At 42.2% G+C, this 18,175-nt stretch overlaps 1 protein-coding gene across 2 annotated transcripts in view; it reads right to left on the minus strand.

The window, feature by feature from the left end:
* Positions 1–5,422: 5,422 nt before the first annotated feature.
* Positions 5,423–18,175, minus strand: part of LOC100600899 (C-C motif chemokine 2) — a 30,528-nt gene continuing 17,775 nt past the window's right edge. Inside the window, exons 1-3 of one of the 2 annotated variants that reach the window (XM_003278362.4) lie at positions 7,665–7,766; positions 6,340–6,451; positions 5,857–5,962 (exon numbers count right to left, since the gene is read on the minus strand). In XM_003278362.4, coding sequence (XP_003278410.1) covers positions 5,857–5,962; positions 6,340–6,451; positions 7,665–7,740 — 294 coding nt within the window. In that variant the 5' untranslated portion in view covers positions 7,741–7,766. Of the gene's footprint in view, positions 5,963–6,339; positions 6,452–7,664; positions 7,767–18,175 lie in introns of those variants that run through there. The other variant, XM_030807913.1, reaches the window with a different exon arrangement.

The raw sequence follows: 18,175 nt of genomic DNA on the forward strand, positions 1-18,175 counted from the left end.
TGGCTCAGCAAACACCTGGGAACTCATGGTGGCAGCCAGCACAGAAGAGCTGGGGAGACCTTCATGTTAGAGGGCAAGAGTTGGAGGTTTCTGGAATTTTCTAGGCCTCTCTGCTCCTTTGGCTGCTTTACTTAATTTTTAAAACCAAATCATTATGTTATTTTATAGGATGTAAAGAATTAGGGAGAAGAGAGGGAATTCCTTGGCAGAATTATTGTCAAAGAATTATGAGATGAGATCCAAAATCTGCAGAGTAGGCATTGGGTCCTGGGGAGGTTTCCAAGAAGTGGAAAAGGGAAGCAGTGGGCTGGGACTGGGCACATCTTCCATCCATTGCTGAGACTAATGGGGATGGGATAGGAAAGGTAGGTGCAGTCATGCCCAGCCTAAAAAGAGGAAATGCTCTGAGTTGGATCATCTCATGGGCTGCACTTCCTTTGCACTTAAATGTTTTCTGTAGAAAAGAGAGGAAGAAAGTAAATTGTGGTCATAAGAGAGGTGAGTAGATCCAAAATTTGGACTATCTTCAACTCTGTCAGCATCTTCATCATGGACTTAAACCGTGGCTGGGATTCCAACCAGAGATTAGGAAAACCTGTATATTTCTAAACCTTGCTAGCAGGGTTCTAAGTAATACCACTCTTCACAACCCAGGGTGGTATTAATTAGAACTTTGGCTGAATGAGGGACTCCAGGAATCCTACAGATATAAAGCTATCTTATAGCTTTATCTTAGTATCAGAGGATATGTGATGCTGCGTAGCATATGAAGATCTTGGAGTGCTGTGGTTTTCAAACCTTGCTTTAGCTGTCAAAGTCTTTCCCCAAGTAAAGTCAAAGGGGAATTCCAATATATCACCAGGGCCAGTGGAGTGGTCTGTGTGATGCAGGAGCTGGAGTTCCCTGTCCCTCACACCCAGCTCCAGGGAACAACAAAGTGTGGGATGGACTGATCCATTAAAGCTCTCTCTCCCAAAAATGCATATCAAGGCAAGGTATCTGATGCAATGTTAGTAGACAAACTGACATAGCTTCTACTTGCTCCAGTGGATGGTTGGTGCAGGGTTGTGCAGGGTTGAGAAATTCAGTAGCACAGCTGCATCAAATGCCAGCTTGGAAGCATGTCATGGATATTTGTCTAGTTACCCCTGCACTGCACATTCATCCCTGCCTCCATCTTGCTCATGCAGATACTCATGATTAACGCCTTGAATTCTTGTCTTTTTTTTCCTACACTATTCCAAGTTCTAGAAATTATTGCTAACTTGACTTCCATCCTCCCTCCTCCACGTAGCCCTACTAGACTGCTCAGATTTCATTAGACAACACCCTTTCTACTGCCTGAGTTGTACATTTCATTTATTTGACCGTAAACCTGCCAGGTCAGGCCTGTATTTTCTTTTCTAATCAAAACAGGAGGTTTTCCTCAGGCCCTCTACAGACCAGCAGTCTTCACTGAAAACCTGCGAATGACATATGGGCATAGAAGAAGGCACAGGAGCCTTGCCCAGAGGGGACCAGCATTCTCTTTTGGATGTTGGATCAAGGATAAGTCAACAGCTTATAACCTTCAACTGAACTTCCTCTAGATAAAGCCTTAGGTTGTACTTGTCCCGAGGCCAGGCAAAATGCCCACTTGTATCTATTAGACTGATTCCCTATGCTTATCAATCACTGGATGTGGGAAAGGATGAAAAATAAGAAGCTGTATCTCAGTTTATACTTCTGGAAACAGTGGGATTATAGTGTTATAAGGGTTAAATTAATAGACAAATGAAAAGTGCTTTAAACAATGACAAGCACATAGTTAAGTTCTCAGTAAGCTTAACAGTTGTTACTTTTAGGAACTTCAGAAGTATGGCTAGGAAATGCTAGGAAGGGACTCAAAGTGTAAGACAATAACATTCTCATGATTTCTCCCAAACAGAAGCTCATGCTTTCAAATTGAAACATGTTGCAGTGGGCTATGTTTTCCAAGGAATGCCTTGTGTTGTGGAAAAGAAATGATGAGGAATGCCAGAGAAAGGGAAGAGGTCCCAGATATCTTGCCAAGGATCAACTGTTGGGAGTACTCCAGGCTTCAGAGGCATGTGGCTAATGTCATCCAGGAACAGCAGCTTCTGAGTGATATCAGTGTCATAAACGGGCAGGACTTCAGGGACAACAGGCAGTTTGTCTGCTATTTTCATTTTGCAGATTACCTTCCCATACTTCAACTTGATGCTACCTGCAGAAGTTGAGTGTGAGAATGTTAAGCCCGCATTTCAGACCATCTGTGTTCAGCTGTTCTGCCCAGCTCAGCTGTCTTCTGCAGAGAGTGGGTGGCTGTCCAGCTTCTTTCTGTTTCTCGTTTTTGGTGACTCCTTGACAGCAGCCATCTAAAGTGGATTCAATTCATATTTTCTGCTGCTGGGGAATGAGAAACCTGTGGTCAGAAATAACTCCTGATGGGGGCTGGAAGTGAGTCACTTACGGTGAAAACAGATCTCCTGGCTTCCTGGAATACAGAACCATTTGATGGAAGTAAACCTGAAAACATGGACTCCCAGCTTTGTTCTTTGTCTCAGATTCCCTCTGAGACTACACAATTAGAGGAAGAATTAAATAGGACCTGAGAACTCTTGTTTTCCACCCTGTCTTTTCTCAGAAAAACTGAGACCTGAGAACAGAAACAAAATCCTTAAAGTCATTCAGGATTAATATCCCTGTTAATAGGCCCAGGTGTCTCAGTGCTCAGGTCCTGGATATATCCCACGAGCCTTTTACTACAATGTACTCTCTCATACTGGGCCTCATTTATCCCTTCCACAAAACAGAACCAGCTGGTATTTGCTACTAGCCTTTCCCAAGGTTGCTTGGAATTTCCTGGAAGAAACATTCCATAAACTTATTTGCATAGCATGTAGTGATGTAGCTGATATGCAATAGACACTCAATAAATAATGATGGCTACTTGTGATGAATTGTTCTCCAGGCCAGAAACTACCAAACTTATGTGTGTTATCTAATTTAATCCTTCTGATTGACTCTGAAGTAAGTGCTTTTATGGTGCTTGTTATGAAGAAGAGAACTGAGGCTTAGAGAAGCCAAGTATCTTACTCACAAGGCCCATAAACACACTCTTTAACTATGCTGAGCATGCACCCAAGTGCCTTTGTTTACAGTGCTATTTGCCTATTATTTCACATAATCCTCCAGTGGCAGGTGTCTTTATCCCTACTTTACCAGGGAAATTAAGTGATTTGGGGGCACACCAGAGCTGGAGCAAATCCAGGAGGTAGAACAGAGTCCGCTAGCCCCATCCCTACTCTAATACATTGAACTAGAATCTTTGGGGAAGATAATTTTGAATCTGTAGTTTTAGACAAGTCCCTGGTGATTTTAATACACAGGAAGTGCATCCTGATTGATATTAAGGGCTGAAGTCTGCTAGGCTATAGGAGAGGCAGAGAGGTTTTTTGTACTCAGAGTGAGGGCCAGTGATTGCTCTGAGTGGGAGCCCTTCTGTAGTAGATACAAAAAGCTCTCTGATGGTTCTAGGGATCCATGCTTCTACTTGCGGCTCTCACAGAGAAATCTTCCAGAAATAGAGTAAGTGGTCAGCTATCCTGGCCCCTGTCTGACTTGGGCTTATGAGTGTAGCACCCTCTGACAACATTCCCTCCCTCAAAGGGTGGAGCTAATGATGTTTTCCAAGAGGCAGTGCTCTCAGAATAGGAGATCTTGGTGGGTCATTGGTCAGATCCCTTAAAAGATATTAATATACCCCTATTATGGATGGGGTAACTAAAGCCAAAAGTAACACAGTGACAGAGACCAGTTCTCTGTCTGTGATGAAACTGAGGTCATCTGCTTCCTAGATCAGTGCCCTTCCTAATGTCTCATTCTGTTCTTTATATTGCCTTGTGCCATTGCCACCACACAGTCCAAGGGGGACGGTCTTATGAATGGTGCCCCTGGGAGCTTTGCATGCAGCGGCCCTGCTGGGCATGTATGACACAGTAGGCCATTGGCCCTCCAGATCAATGGCCTTAGACCACACGGAGTTATACCAGCAGGGCACCTGTGACCCTTTTCTACCCTTGGGGACATAGCTGGTCTCTGCGTTCAGGTACATAGGTAACGTGACCAATGGAAACACAAGCTGATTTTGTATGCTGAAAGGGAATCCTGATTTAAGTTGCTTATACAGGAAGATGAGGTCCTGTCCATTTGATTGGAAGCTCTCAAGCTAGTAAAGTTAAGGTGTGAGTAAACAGTGACAGAGAGAAGTTAATTTTCTGGGTCTAAGAAGCTAACCTTTAATTGCAGCTTTGGCCTTTAGAAAGTTTCCATGTCACTGGTTCTACTTCTTCATCCACAGCATTTGGCATTCCACCCTGCTTCAGGCATTCTTGCAATTATCTTCTCCCCTCCCAACTACCAATGCCCCAGTTCCCTATCCTCCATACACTGCAATAGTGAGCTAAATGCTTCTCCCTTCTCCTCCCAATTCAGCCCATGGCCACCTGGCTGCCCTTCCTGAAGCCCCTCATGATGTGGTCATGGCACTTCTCTCCACTGAATCAAATCTCGCAATTCTTTCTATTCCTAGAGTGACCACATGCTCCAGTTGGCTTAGGACAGTGTTAATTTATATCTGTTGTTCCAGAATAATTATGAATAATACCACTTTTCTGCTCTCAAAAGCATCCTAACTGGGCTGGGAAGAATCCTATGTTCACCTTACATGGAGCACAAACTCCCCACCTAGACAGCCTGGCCTCAAACTTCTTTCCAAATTTCCCCACCATTTCACACACGCTCCAACACTGACACCTTTTGATGGGCTCCCACCCAACTGGGTAAATGCAGCATGATCATTCCTACTTCTTGGATTTTGCTCAAGCAACACCTCTTCTCCTCTACCTAGGCTGAAATACCTCCAGCAGAGCCTCTCCACTTTGTGCATGCACGAAGACCTACTTTAAACTCCACCACACCTGTAAAACCTGCACCTAAACCTCTGGTCAAGCGTCACTTAGCCTTCCTCTGATTTCCCAGTGTCTGTCATGTCTGCCTAGTCTGGGTTGGAAGACTGAAGAGCAGGGTTGGGTAGAGGGAGATACCATGGGGCTGTTAGAACAGGTCCCAGGAAAGGCAAGCATGAGTTGGGGAAGAAAGGGATGGTGGCAAAGCTCCTGATACTTTCCTAGCTGAAGTTTGGTGTCTGGGAAATACTACTGAAAATGGGAATAGAGGGCTGGAATGAGTTTGTCAGTTTCACCCTGCATTTTAATGAAGACCAGCTAAGCCAAAAAGTCACTTCCCAGGGACACAGTTCCCACCCCCATAACCAAGCCCCTCTTGGCCACAGCCGTCTTCATCCCCCTCAGCTCAGTGTGGATTTCCCGCAAAAAAATTACAACTAGTGACTATAATAAAATATGCACATACTTTATGTATTCCTAAAACAACATTTACTTCCATTTAATGAGTCACACTTTGGGTTCACAAGAACAATGACATTTTTATACTGATCATCTTTGCCAGGACTTTTACAAGATTCTAGGGAGGAAGAGAGGAGAGGGGGAGCATTGCCCACACGTGACAGGGGATCGAATTTGGGCTCCCAGGGGGTAAAGAATCTGCACAAAGCTTTACAGTTTAAAAATAACTGATATACATGGAGGATAAGTTTTAAAGCCTCAATAAATTAAATGCAATAGGTTTTTTTTAAAAAAAAATATATATATATATTAAATAAAGCCCATTCCCTTTGGACTGATAATGGGGTTACCTCAGAATGCATTGTAAGAAGGGAAAACAAATTAGGCAACACTCAGGCTCTGGTTTTGTTTCAAAAATGGTGATTATTTATGGCTTTGGAGTTGGAGATTTTTGGTCCAGATACTTCATGGAATCCTGCACCCACTTCTTCTTGGGGTTGGCACAGATATCCTTGGCCAGTTTGGTCTTGAAGCTGTGGGAGATAGAGAATGAAATGGGAAGGATTGTTTCTGACAATTCTGCCCATTTGACTGTAAATATTTAAAGACCATCTTCCACTGGACAAAGGGTTGCCATGGAGAGGAGGAAGGATGAGACTCCTGAGTTAGTTGCTGCTCTTGAAGGCCCAATAAAACCATCTTTGCTCTTGACTTGAAGAAATTGATATGACTACAGCAAGCTCCCAGGCAGGGAGCCGGGAGTGAACATTCACTTGTGAAAATTAATTAATTGGACCATAGAGGTCAAACTATCAGAGTCTATGACTCCCAGCAACTGTGACACAGTTCTTTACTCTGTGCCCTAGACATTAATTTTTTGTCTAGGGGAGGGTGAGCTTTATTTACTTACATCACAGCTTTCTGGGGACATTTGCCACTGGTGATTCTCCTGTAGCTCTCCAGTCGCTGAAGGGGTATCTTCCTATTGGCCAGGCTAAAGCAGCAGGTGGTTGTGACAGAAGCTGAATTTTGGGGGAAAAAAATGAACAGAGAAAAAAAAATGAGCCACATGATGATACATAGACATTTCCAAGCATGACTTTGTAAAGGAAGTTAGGAGAAAGCAAGGAATTGCGAGAGGTGGAGGGAGAATCCCTCTGCTCTGAAGTCTTATGTGTCTGGAGGATGCTGTCCTGCGTCTTCAGCATACTCCCCTGTGCATTGAGGACTCATCATTACTGTTGAGGGTATGGAAAAAGCTTGGTCAATGTGGCAAATGCTAGCTCTGTCATTATAAAGACCTACGTGGCCATGTGATGGTCATGGTAATTTTCACCAAATATTCTCCATCCTCTGTTTTGAGACACAAGGTAGACTTGCATTTCTTGAACACTTTTGTTTGGTTGGAGGCATTAGTTAGTTTTGATCAATGAAGGAGGAGACAAAGTGATGGGTGTTGTTTTTGAGCCACAGTGCATTGCCTATGCAAGACTTCTGAGAGCTTTCTTTTTGTTTATCACAGTATCCATCAATGTTCCCCCTCATGGGCAACTTCTCCATCAGTCTAGAATCCTGAGTATAAAATGAAGAAGCCAGAGCCCATACATTATAGATATTTAGTACAAGTGAGAAAGTAACTTTTGTTAACTTAGTTAATTCTCTTAAGTCATTGATAATTTAGAACTGTTTGTTACCATGCCATGCACTGGCTCAGTGGGACCAATACACTCAGTAAATTTGTCACCAGAGTATGGGAAAATGAGTTATGGAACAAATCTCCTAGATGACTTTCCCAAACAGTGTCAAAATAAGTCACCTCAAGAGATCCCCCTGGGACCTCATTCTTCTCTTAGCCACTGTCTCTGAAAGCTGTCCTGGAGTCGAATTAACATACAGAGCTTCTAATCAACAGATTTTCCTTCTCCCCCACTGCCAAAAACGCCCACCATGCCCACAGTAAGAAAGAGCCATTCCCCATTCCCAAACACTGTAAGGATAGCTGGATATGGATGCACTCAGCATCCCTCTTGAATGTGGGGAGAAGACTCGGAAGCCTGGGCTTCTAGTTCTGGCTTTTCCAGTGACTGGATGTGAGATTGAGGCATTTCTTGTCCACGCACAAAATCTGTTTCCCTATTTTTCAAATGAAGAATTTGCAGTGAGTCTCTAAAGATTCTTACTGACCTAGTAGCTCTGGAGGTGGTTACCTTTCCTGTAAGGAGTTGGGGGGCTTACCTGGCCCAGCGAGCCCCTGGGGTCTGAAGGCAGCTGCTATGAGCAGCAGCCACGGAAGTGTTGCGGAGACCTTCATGTTGGAGGCCGAAGGTGTGAGCTTTGGTATGAGAAGTGGTGGTTTCTGGGTTGGTCTCAGCCTCTCTGCTCCTCTGGCCCATGTGCCTGCCTTTTATAGGGAGCAGACAGTGTGGGAGCTTCCAGAGAAGGCTTTGCCTGTGCGGAGTCATGATGAAGGGATTCCTGAATTGCTGATGAAATTCCAGATCCTAGGAAGTCAAGCAGAACAGAAGAGAGGCAAGCTAGTGGGAGGGACTTGGTACACTTTTTAATCCATCTGAATCTTGCCGTGGGAAAGGAGGGGAATACGTGATTATGAAGTGAAGTTAAACATCTGTAGCGGGGGAAGGGAGGAAGAAAACCAAGGGCCTGGGGGATGAGTTGAAATGAAACACCTGTAGTGGGGGAAGGAGCAAGGAAGCCAAGGGCCTGGGGGATGAGTTGAAATGAAACACCTGTAGTGGCGGAAGGAGCAAGGAAGCCAAGGGCCTGGGGGATTAGTTGAAATGAAACACCTGTAGTGGGGGAAGGAGCAAGGAAGCCAAGGGCCTGGGGGATGAGTTGAAATGAAACACCTGTAGTGGGGGAAGGAGCAAGAAAACCAAGGGCCTGGGGGATGAGTTGAAATGAAACACCTGTAGTGGGGGAAGGAGCAAGGAAACCAAGGGCCCGGGGGATGAGTTGATCTAAGAACCTTCCTTGATTCCTGTGTTCACATGGTGGTCTTGAGGATTTTGGAGACCAGGAAGGAGCCCCGAAACTTCCATTAGGCTCCCACCCAGATGCAGAGAGAGCTCAGCAGCCCTGCACATAGTTGCATCTCTGAACCAGGAAGGACAACACACCACAGCTTTGCCGCTGTGTTTCAAGGTAATGATCATAGAATCTTAGTGCCCTGCAATTTTGGCATGATAGGACATCAGAACTGGATAGTTTCTATTAATCTTGACTTCTGAGTCACTTTTAAACCATTTGCTTAGCTGCTAAAGCCCTTTTCCAAATGGAATTAAAACAAACCCCAACTCATCAAATACATTGTAGTGAAGGGGATTTGTTTGAAATAGAATAGGCAGCCTCCCGTGCCCTTATTCCCTAGGGAACACATTTGGAAAATCAATCATCTAGTTCCCCCCTCGCTCTCTGGGCACACAATGCAGACAAGGTATCTGATGGCAAAAAATGTCAAAGAGAGAGGGGACACAAGAACCCATACATATCCCTTTGTTCATAACACTAGGCACCCTAGTTGGAGAGGGTATAAGGGAGGCAAAGTCTTTAATGGAGTCACTGCAGTGGGTTACAGCATTGAATACTGGTGTGGAGGTACTGCAAACCTGTTTCCTATTTTTTCCTGCACACTCTCATATCAAATTGATTGATTGGTACAGTAGCACAAACAAGAATGTTAAAGATTCTGAGGAGTTGACTTGCGTTAGTTAAATACCGTGTTGTGGTTGACTGGTGATGTCTGTCATGGGCACAGGATTAGAGAGGGCTCTTGCTGTCCTGCAAAGTCTCTAAGTGCCCATCTAGGATAATTGGTCTATAATTACCTAAAAAGTTAGCTATAATTACCAAATAGAGGCCAAAAATGTGGAGTCTTCCCTGTTCTTTCCTGCTCTATTCCAGGTGGGTTAGTCTAATGTAGAATCTGAATTCAGGATGTCTGCGTTTGGATGATGGCTCTGTGACTGACTAGCTGTGATACCATGGACAACTTACTTAACCACTCTCTGCTAGGGTAAGAGCAGGATACTAATCATGTGTACTTTAGGGAATTGTAGTGTGAATTAAATGAGTTCATGTATCTAAACTGCTTAGAAGAATGATTAGATCACTGTAGGTACTCAGTGAGTAGAAGTTACTGTTTTTTATTATTAGGAAATAGGGCCGGGTACAGTGGCTCACACTTGTAATCCCAGCACTTTGGGAGACTGAGGCGGGCAGATCACTTGAGGTCAGGAGTTCAAGACCAGCCTGGCTAACACGGTGAAAACCTGTCTCTACTAAAAATACAAAAAATTAGCCAAGCATGGTGGAAGGTGCTTGTAGTCTCAGCTACTCAGGAAGCTGAGGCATGAGAATTGCTTGAACACAGGAGATGAAGGTTGCAGTGGGCAGAGATCATGCCACTGCACTCCAACCTGGGCAATAGAGTGAGACTCTGTCTCAAAAAAAAAAAAAAAGGCAGATTGGGAATGCTGGAAAGACCTCAGAGTCTGGATATTTCTGCAAATATTCTTCCAAGTTTTCCCGCTGCTTCCAAGTAAAGATATGCTACCCCAGGGATGGTTTCCAAGAATGCCTGAGTTGCACATGTGGCAGATATGAGGTTTTAAAAAATTATCGTCAGAATAAATTTGGAATATTCTTGACCTCAGAGGTGTTTGTCTGACGTGGTTTAATGATTGTTTCTGTAGTAAGAATAATTTCATAACTCTGGCAGGAATTTAAAGGAATTATCAGCAAGCGATTATTCATTTTTGTGTTTTCCTTGAAAAATGGCTTTGGAGTTAATGGGCTTTGGATTTACTCTGAACCTGAAAAACCTCAGTGGCTCAGTGGAAATAAATAAAATCAATCTTTAGATATCCAAGCACTGCAGCTGTTTCATCCAGCTCACTGGCCGTCCCTAGCAAGTAGGGGCAGCTTCAAGGGCTTTTTCTCCCTCTTTCTTGGAGGCTTTCTTTTCAGCAATGACCTAGAGTAGACCCATTTCTTGCCTGTGATTTGGTGCCTGATGAATGAGGGGCCTTGATCAGGAATGATCCTGAGTGATGGGCAGGAAATGGATCCCCCTTTGTGAAAACAAAATCTTGACTTCTAAAGAGTTTTTTTTCTTTTTTTTAATTGGAAAAGTTATCTTTTATTTTTATTATAATACTTTAAGTTCTGAGATACATGTGCAGAAGGTGCAGGTTTGTTACATAGGTATACATGTGCCATGGTGGTTTGCTGCACCCATCAACTCGTCATCTACATTAGGCATTTGTCCTAATGCTCTCGCTCCCCTTGCCCGCCACCCACTGACAGGCCCCAGTGTGTGATGTTCCCCTCCCTGTGTCCATGTGTACTCATTGTTCAACTCCCACTTATGAGTGAGAGTATGCAGTGTTTGGTTTTCTGTTCCTGTATTAGTTTGCTAAGAGTGATGGCTTCCAGCTTCATCCATGTCCCTGCAAAGGACATGAACTCATTCTTTTTTGTGGCTGCATAGTATTCCATGGTGTATATATGCCACATTTTCTTTATCCAGTCTATTATTGATGGGCATTTGGGTTGGTTGAAGTCTTTGCTATTGTAAATAGTGCTGCAGTAAACGTATGTGTGCATGTTTCTTTGCAGTAGAATGATTTATAATCCTTATATACCCGGTAATGGGATTGCTGGGTCAAATGGTATTTCTGGTTCTAGATCCTTGAGGAATCACCACACTGTCTTCCACAATGGTTGAACTAATTTATACTCCTCCCACCAACAGTGTAAAAGCGTTCGTATTTCTCCACATCCTTTCCAACATCTGTTGTTTCCTGACTTTTTAATGATTGACATTCTAACTGGCATGTGATGATATCTCATTGTGGTTATGATTTGCATTTCTCTAGTGACCAGTGATGATGAGCTTTTTTTCATATGTTTGTGGATCACATAAATGTCTTCTTTTGAGAAGTGTCTGTTCATATCCTTCACTTACTTTTTGATGGGATTGTTTTTTTCTTGTAAATGTTTTTAAGTTCCTCGTAGATTCTGGATATCGGCCCTTTGTTGTGTGGATAGATTGCAAAAATTTGGTCCCATTCTGTAGGTTGCCTGTTCACTCTGACGATAGTTTCTTTTGCTGTGAAGAAGCTCCTTAGTTTAATTAGATCCTGCTTGTCAATTTTGGCTTTTGTTGCAATTGCTTTTAGTGTTTTAGTCATGAAGAGTTTGCTCATGCTTATATCCTGAATGGTATTGCCTAGGTTTTCTTCTAGGGTTTTTATGGTTTTGCGTCTTACCTTTAAGTCTTTAATCCATCTTGAGTTAATTTTTGTATAAGGTGTAAGGAAGGGGTCCAGTTTCAGTTTTCTGTATATGGCTAGCCAGTTTTCCCAACACTATTTATTAAATAGGGAGCCCTTTCCCCATTGCTTGTTCTTGTCAGATTTATCAAAAATCACATGGTTGTAGATTTGTGGTGTTATTTCTGATGCTCTGTTCTGTTCCATTGATCTATATGTCTGTTTTGGTACCAGTACCTTGCTGTTTTTGTTACTGTAGCCTTGTTGTGTAGTTTGAAGTCAGGTAGCATGATGCCTCCAGCTTTGATCTTTTTACTTAGGAATGTCTTGGCTATATGGGGTCTTTTTTGGTTTCATATGAAATTTAAAGTCGTTTTTTCTAATTCTGCAAAGAAAGTCAATGGTAGCTTGATGGGAATAGCACTGAATCTATAAATTACTTTGGGCAGTATGGCCATTTTTACAGTATTGATTCTCCCCATCCATGAGCATGGAATGTTTTTCCATTTGTTTGTGTTCTCTCATTTTGCTGAGCAGTGGTTTGTAGTTCTCCTTGAAGAGGTCCTTCACATCCCTTGTAAGTTGTGTTCCTAGGTATTTTATTCTCATTGTAGCGATTGTGAATAGGAATTCACTCATGATTTTGCTCTCTGTTTGTCTATTATTGGTGTATAGGAATGCTTGTGACTTTTGCACATGGATGTTGTATCCTGAGACTTTGCTGAAGTTGCTTATGAGCTTAAGGAGTTTTTGGGCTGAGACTATGGGGTTTTCTGAATATATAATCATGTCATCTGCAAACAGAGACAATTTGACTTCCTCTCTTCCTATTTGAATACACTTTTTTTCTCTCTCTTGCTCGATTGCCATGGCCAGAACTTCCAATACGATGTTGAATAGGAATGGTGAGAGAGAGCATCCTTGTCTTGTGCTGGTTTTCAAAGGGAATGCTTCCAGCTTTTGCCCATTCAGTATGATATTGGCTGTGAGTTTGTCATAAATAGCTCTTACAATTTTGAGATATGTTCCATCAATACTTAGTTTATTGAGTGTTTTTAATATGAAGGGGTATTGAATATTATTGAAGGCCTTTTCTGCATCTATTGAGATAATCGTGGTTTTTTGTCATTGGTTCTGTTTATGTGATGGATTATGTTTATTTATTTGCATATGTTGAAAGAGACTTGCATCCCAGGGATGAAGCTGACTCGATTGTGGTGGATAAGCTTTTTGTTGTGCTGCTGGATTCGGTTTGCCAGTATTTTATTGAGGATTTTTGCATCAATGTCCATCAGGGATATTGGCCTGAAATTTTCTTTTTTGTTGTGTCTTTGCCAGGTTTTGGTATCAGGATGATGCTGGCCTCATAAAATGAGTTAAGGAGGAGTCTCTCTTTTTCTATTGTTTGGAATAGTTTCAGAAGGAATGGTACCATCTTCTCTTCGTATCTCTGGTAGATTTCAGCTGTGAATTCGTCTGGTCCTGGCCTTTTTTTTGGTTGGTGGGCTATTAATTACTGCCTCCATTTCAGAACTTGTTATTGGTCTATTCAGGGACTAGATTTTCTAGTTTATTTGCGTAGAGATGTTTATGGTATTCTCTGATGGTAGTTTTTATTTCTGTGGGATCAGTGGTGATCTCCCGTTCATCATTTTTTATTGTCTCTATTTGATTCTTTTCTCTTTTCTTCTTTATTAGTCTGGCTAGCAGTCTATGTATTTTGTTAATTTTTTCAAAAAAAACCAGCTCCTGGATTCATTGATTTGTTGAAGGGTTTTTCATGTCTCTATCTCCTTCAGTTCTGCTCTGATCTTAGTTATTTCTTGTCTTCTGCTAGCTTGTGAATTTGTTTGCTCTTGCTTCTCCAGCTCTTTTAACTGTGATGTTAGGTTGCTGATTTTAGATCTTTCCTGCTCTCTAATGTGGGTATTTAGTGCTATAAATTTCCCTCTGAAGCTTTAGTTGTGTCTCAGGGATTTGGGTACATTGTGTCTTTGTTCTCACTGGTTTCAGATAACTTATTTATATCCACCTTAATTTTGTTATTTACTCAGGAGTCATTCAGGAGCAGGTTGTTCAGTTTCCATGCAGTTGTGCAGTTTTGAGTGAGTTTCTTAATCCTGAGTTCTAATTTCATTGCACTGTGGTCTGAGAGACTGTTATGATTTCCGTTCTTTTGCATTTGCTAAGGAGTGTTTTACTTCCAATTATGTGTTCAATTTTAGAATAAGTGCTATGAGGTGCTGAGAAGAATGCATATTCTGTTGATCTGGGGTGGAGAGTTCTGTAGATGTCTATTAGGTCCGCTTGGTCCAGAGCTGAGTTCAAGTCCTGAATATCCTTGTCAATATTCTGTCTCCTTGATCTGTCTAATATTGACAGTGGGGTGTTAAAGTCTCCCACTATTATTGTGTGAGAGTCTAGGTCTCTTTGTAGGTCTCTAAGAACTTGCTTTATGAATCTGGATGCTTCTGCATTGTGTGCATATGTATTTAGGATAGTTAGCTCTTTTTATTGCATTGATCCTTTTACCATCACGTAATGCCCTTCTTTGTCTTTTTTGATCTTTGTTGGCTTAAAGCCTGTTTTATCAGAGACTAGGATTGTAAGCCCTACTTTTTTTTTTTTTTTTTTTGCTTTCCAATTGCTTGGTAAATATTCCTCCGTCCCTTTATTTTGAGCCTATGTGTGTCTTTTCATGTGAGATGGGTCTCCTGAACATAGCACACCAATGTGTCTCGACTCTTATCCAATTTGCCAGTCTGTGTCTCTTAATTGGGGCATTTAGCCCATTTACATTTAAGGCTAATATTGTTATGTGTGAGTTTGATCCTGTCATCATGACGTAGTTTCTTCATAGTGTCATTGGTCTTTATATTTTGGTATGTTTTTGCAGTGGCTTGTATTAGTTTTTCCTTCCATATTTAGTGCTTCCTTCAGGAGATCTTGTAAGGCAGGCCTGGTGGTGAAAAAATCTCTTGGCTGTTGCTTGCCTGTAAAGGATTTTATTTCTCCTTCTCTTATGGAGCTTAGTTTGGCTGGATATGAAATTCTGGATTGAAAATTCTTTTCTTTAAGAATGTTGAATATTGACCCCCACTCTCTTCTGGCTTGTAGTATTTCTGCAGAGAGATCCACTGTTATTCTGATGGGTTTCCCTTTGTGGGTAACCTGACCTTTCTTTCTCTGGCTGCCCTTAGCATTTTTTTTCTTCATTTCAACCTTGGTGAATCTGATGATTGTGTGTCTTGAGGTTGCTCTTCTCGAGGAGTATCTTAGTGGTGTTCTCTGTATTCCCTGAATTGGAATGTTGGCCTGCCTCGCTACTTGGGAAAATTCTCCTGGATAATATCCTGAAGTGTGTTTTCCAACTTGGTTGCATTCTCCCCGTTACTTTCAGGTACACCAATCAATCATAGGTTTGGTCTTTTCACATAGTCCCATATTTCTTGGAGGTTTTGTTCATTCCTTTTCACTCTTTTTTTCCTCTAATCTTGTCTTCACACTTTATTTCATTAAGTTGATCTTCAATCTCTCATATCCTTTCTTCCTCTTGATCAATTCTGCTATTGATTGTTGTGTATGCTTCACAAAGTTCTTGTGCTTTGCTTTTCAGCTCCATCAGGTCATTTATGTTCTTCTCTAAACTGGTTATTCTAGTTAGCAGTTCCTGTAACCGTTTATCGAGGTTCTTAGCTTACTTGCATTGGGCTAGAACATGCTCTTTGGCTCAAAGGAGTTTGTTATTACCCATCTTCTGAAGCCTACTTCTGTCAATTTGTCAAACTCATTCTCTGTCCAGTTTTGTTTCCTTGCTGGTGAGGGGTTGTGATCCTTTGGAGTAGAAGAGGCATTCTGGTTTTTGGAATTTTCAGCATTTTTGCTCTGTTTTTTCCTCATCTTTGTGGATTTATGTACCTTTGATCGTTGATGCTGATGACCTTTGGATGGGGTTTTTGTGTGGGCATCCTTTTTGTTGATGTTGATGTTACTGCTTTCTGTTTGTTAGTTTTCCTTCTAACAGTCAGGCCCCTCTTCTGTAGGTCTGCTGGAGTTTGCTGGAGGTCCACTCCAGACTTGTTTGCCTGAGTATTACCAGTGGATGCTGCAGAACAGCAAAGATTGCTGCGTGCTCCTTTCTCTGGAAGCTTCATTCCAGAGGGGCACCTGCCAGATGCCAGCTGGAGCTCTCCTGTATGAGGCATCTGTTGACCCCTGCTGGGAGGTATCTCCCAGTCAGGAGGCACTGCGGTCAGTGACCCACTTGAGGAGGCAGTCTGTCCCTTAGCAGAGCTCAAGTGCTGTGCTGGGAGACCCTCTGCTCTCTTCAGAGCTGGCAGGCAGGAACGTTTAAGTCTGCCGAAGCTGCGCCCACAGCCAACCCTTCCCTGACGTGCTCTGTCCCAGGGAGATGGGAATTTTATCTATAAGCCTGTAACCAAGGCTGCTGCCTTTCTTTCAGAGATACCCTGCCCAGATGAATCAAGAGAGGCAGTCAGGCTACAGCGGCTTTGCTGTGCTACTGTGGGTTCTGCCGAGGATGAAATTCCCGGCTGACTTCTAAAAAGAAAAAAGAAAAGAAAAGAAAAAAGAAAGAAAAAAGGAAAAAAGGGAATTTTTCAGGGAGAGGTGAGTGATCAGTGATCAGCAGACAAGGATCCCAGGAATCAGGACTCTTGTCTTTGTTCTGTAGCTGTGTTCCAGATCTCCTCTAATATTGCAAAGTTATAGACAAACTGGAAAGAGACATTGACGTTGATTTTATTCCAACCCTCTCTTTAAAAAATAAAAATAAAAGAATAGACACCAGAGGCTTGGAGACGAGTGAAAAAATCCTTAAGGGAACTGTGTGGTTTAGGCTAAGTTGATTCTAGAGCCCCTGTTCATTGACTCCCTGTCTTCTGAAATGTGTCGTAACTGTTAGTCTCAATCTCCCTTTGTGCAAAACAGGACCAACGTAGGGTTCATTACTCCTCCTTCTCAAGCATCACTGAGCTCATTTCTGCTGTTTCTTATCACTTTTGGAAGAGAATTACACCAAACTCGATGTTAGTGTAAACATGCTAACAATGTGTCCAGCGGATAGTAAGTTATCAATGGCAATGCTAACCTATGCAATCTATGCAAGGCTCTATCTTACTTCATTTCACATGAGATGACTTATTTAATCCTCTGAACACACCTATTCGAATTAAGTCCATTTTAAAGATGAGAAAAAGGAGACTTAGAGAAGTTAAATGTCTTCCTCTTCTGTGAAATTATTTACAAAAGTGAAGCCTGCTTCCCAGATTGCCTTGAGGTTTCCCAAAGCCTTTTTATTTAAAATAATCTTTTTTAAAAAATTTAAAAATATTTTATTTTATTAGAGATGGTGTCTCCCTCTGTCGTCCAGGCTGGAGTGCAGTGGCACCATCATAGCTCACTGTAGCCTCGAACTCCTGGGCCTCAAGTGATCCTCTTGCCTCAGCCTCCAGAGTCACTAGGACTATAGGTGTGCTACCACATCTATCTGATATTAATTTTTGTAGAGATGGAGGTCTCGCTTTATTGCCTAGACTGGTCTTGAACTCCTTGCTTCAAGTAATCCTCCACTTTGGTTTCTCAAAGTGCTGGGATTACAAGAGTGAGACAGAGTACCTGGCCTAAAATATTCTTTTTGTTATAATCCTCTTAGGGCAACCAACTTTACTCTTTTGTACAGAGGTGGAAAACTGAGGCACAGAATGTCATAGCTACTTTCCTGGGCTAACTGGTCAGGGTAATGCTAGCTTAGGCTGCTATAACAACAACAACCTCAGTGGCTTACTGCCATATTTACTTTTTGTTTGTATTGTAGCCTGATGTTGGTTAGGCAGCTCTCCAAAAGTGCTCTCTTGTAAGGAATGACTCATAGATTCAGGCTGTTTGCCAATTACAGCTTTCGTATGGAACATATGGCCTCCAAGTTCCCAGATGTGAGTGGAGAGAGGGTTGATAGATTGTGTAGGATGTTTTAAAGAACCAGACATAAAAGCTGCTTACATTATTTCTGCCTACTTCACATTGGCCTTCACTCATCATGCAACTCCAGAATAACTGCAGAGGAGCTGAGACATGAAGAGGATCACATGAATATTTGGCGAAGACTAATAGTTTCCATTAGAATCTGCCTTTTGCTTACTTCTTCTCATATGTAGAGTACACAAATAATCCACCCACAAGAGAGACAACCCAAGGTGCCATTTAGTCATTGCACCAACCTAAATGGACAGGATCTCTTGACGATGGTTAGTTATCTCCATCAGCTGAGATTATGGATCTACTTTGTCCGGTGACCCTGTGAGCTAAAAAGACAAATGATTTGCCACTTACTTAAAGTTTCAAGTTTGAAAAGGACAGGGTACTTGTAATCAACACTCTCATTTATGGAAAGAAAGATGGCATTCATCAATGGCCAATGCACTGTGCCAAGCC

Source organism: Nomascus leucogenys, unplaced genomic scaffold (assembly GCF_006542625.1).
Source record: "Nomascus leucogenys isolate Asia unplaced genomic scaffold, Asia_NLE_v1 Super-Scaffold_249, whole genome shotgun sequence".
Classification (NCBI taxonomy): domain Eukaryota; kingdom Metazoa; phylum Chordata; class Mammalia; order Primates; family Hylobatidae; genus Nomascus; species Nomascus leucogenys.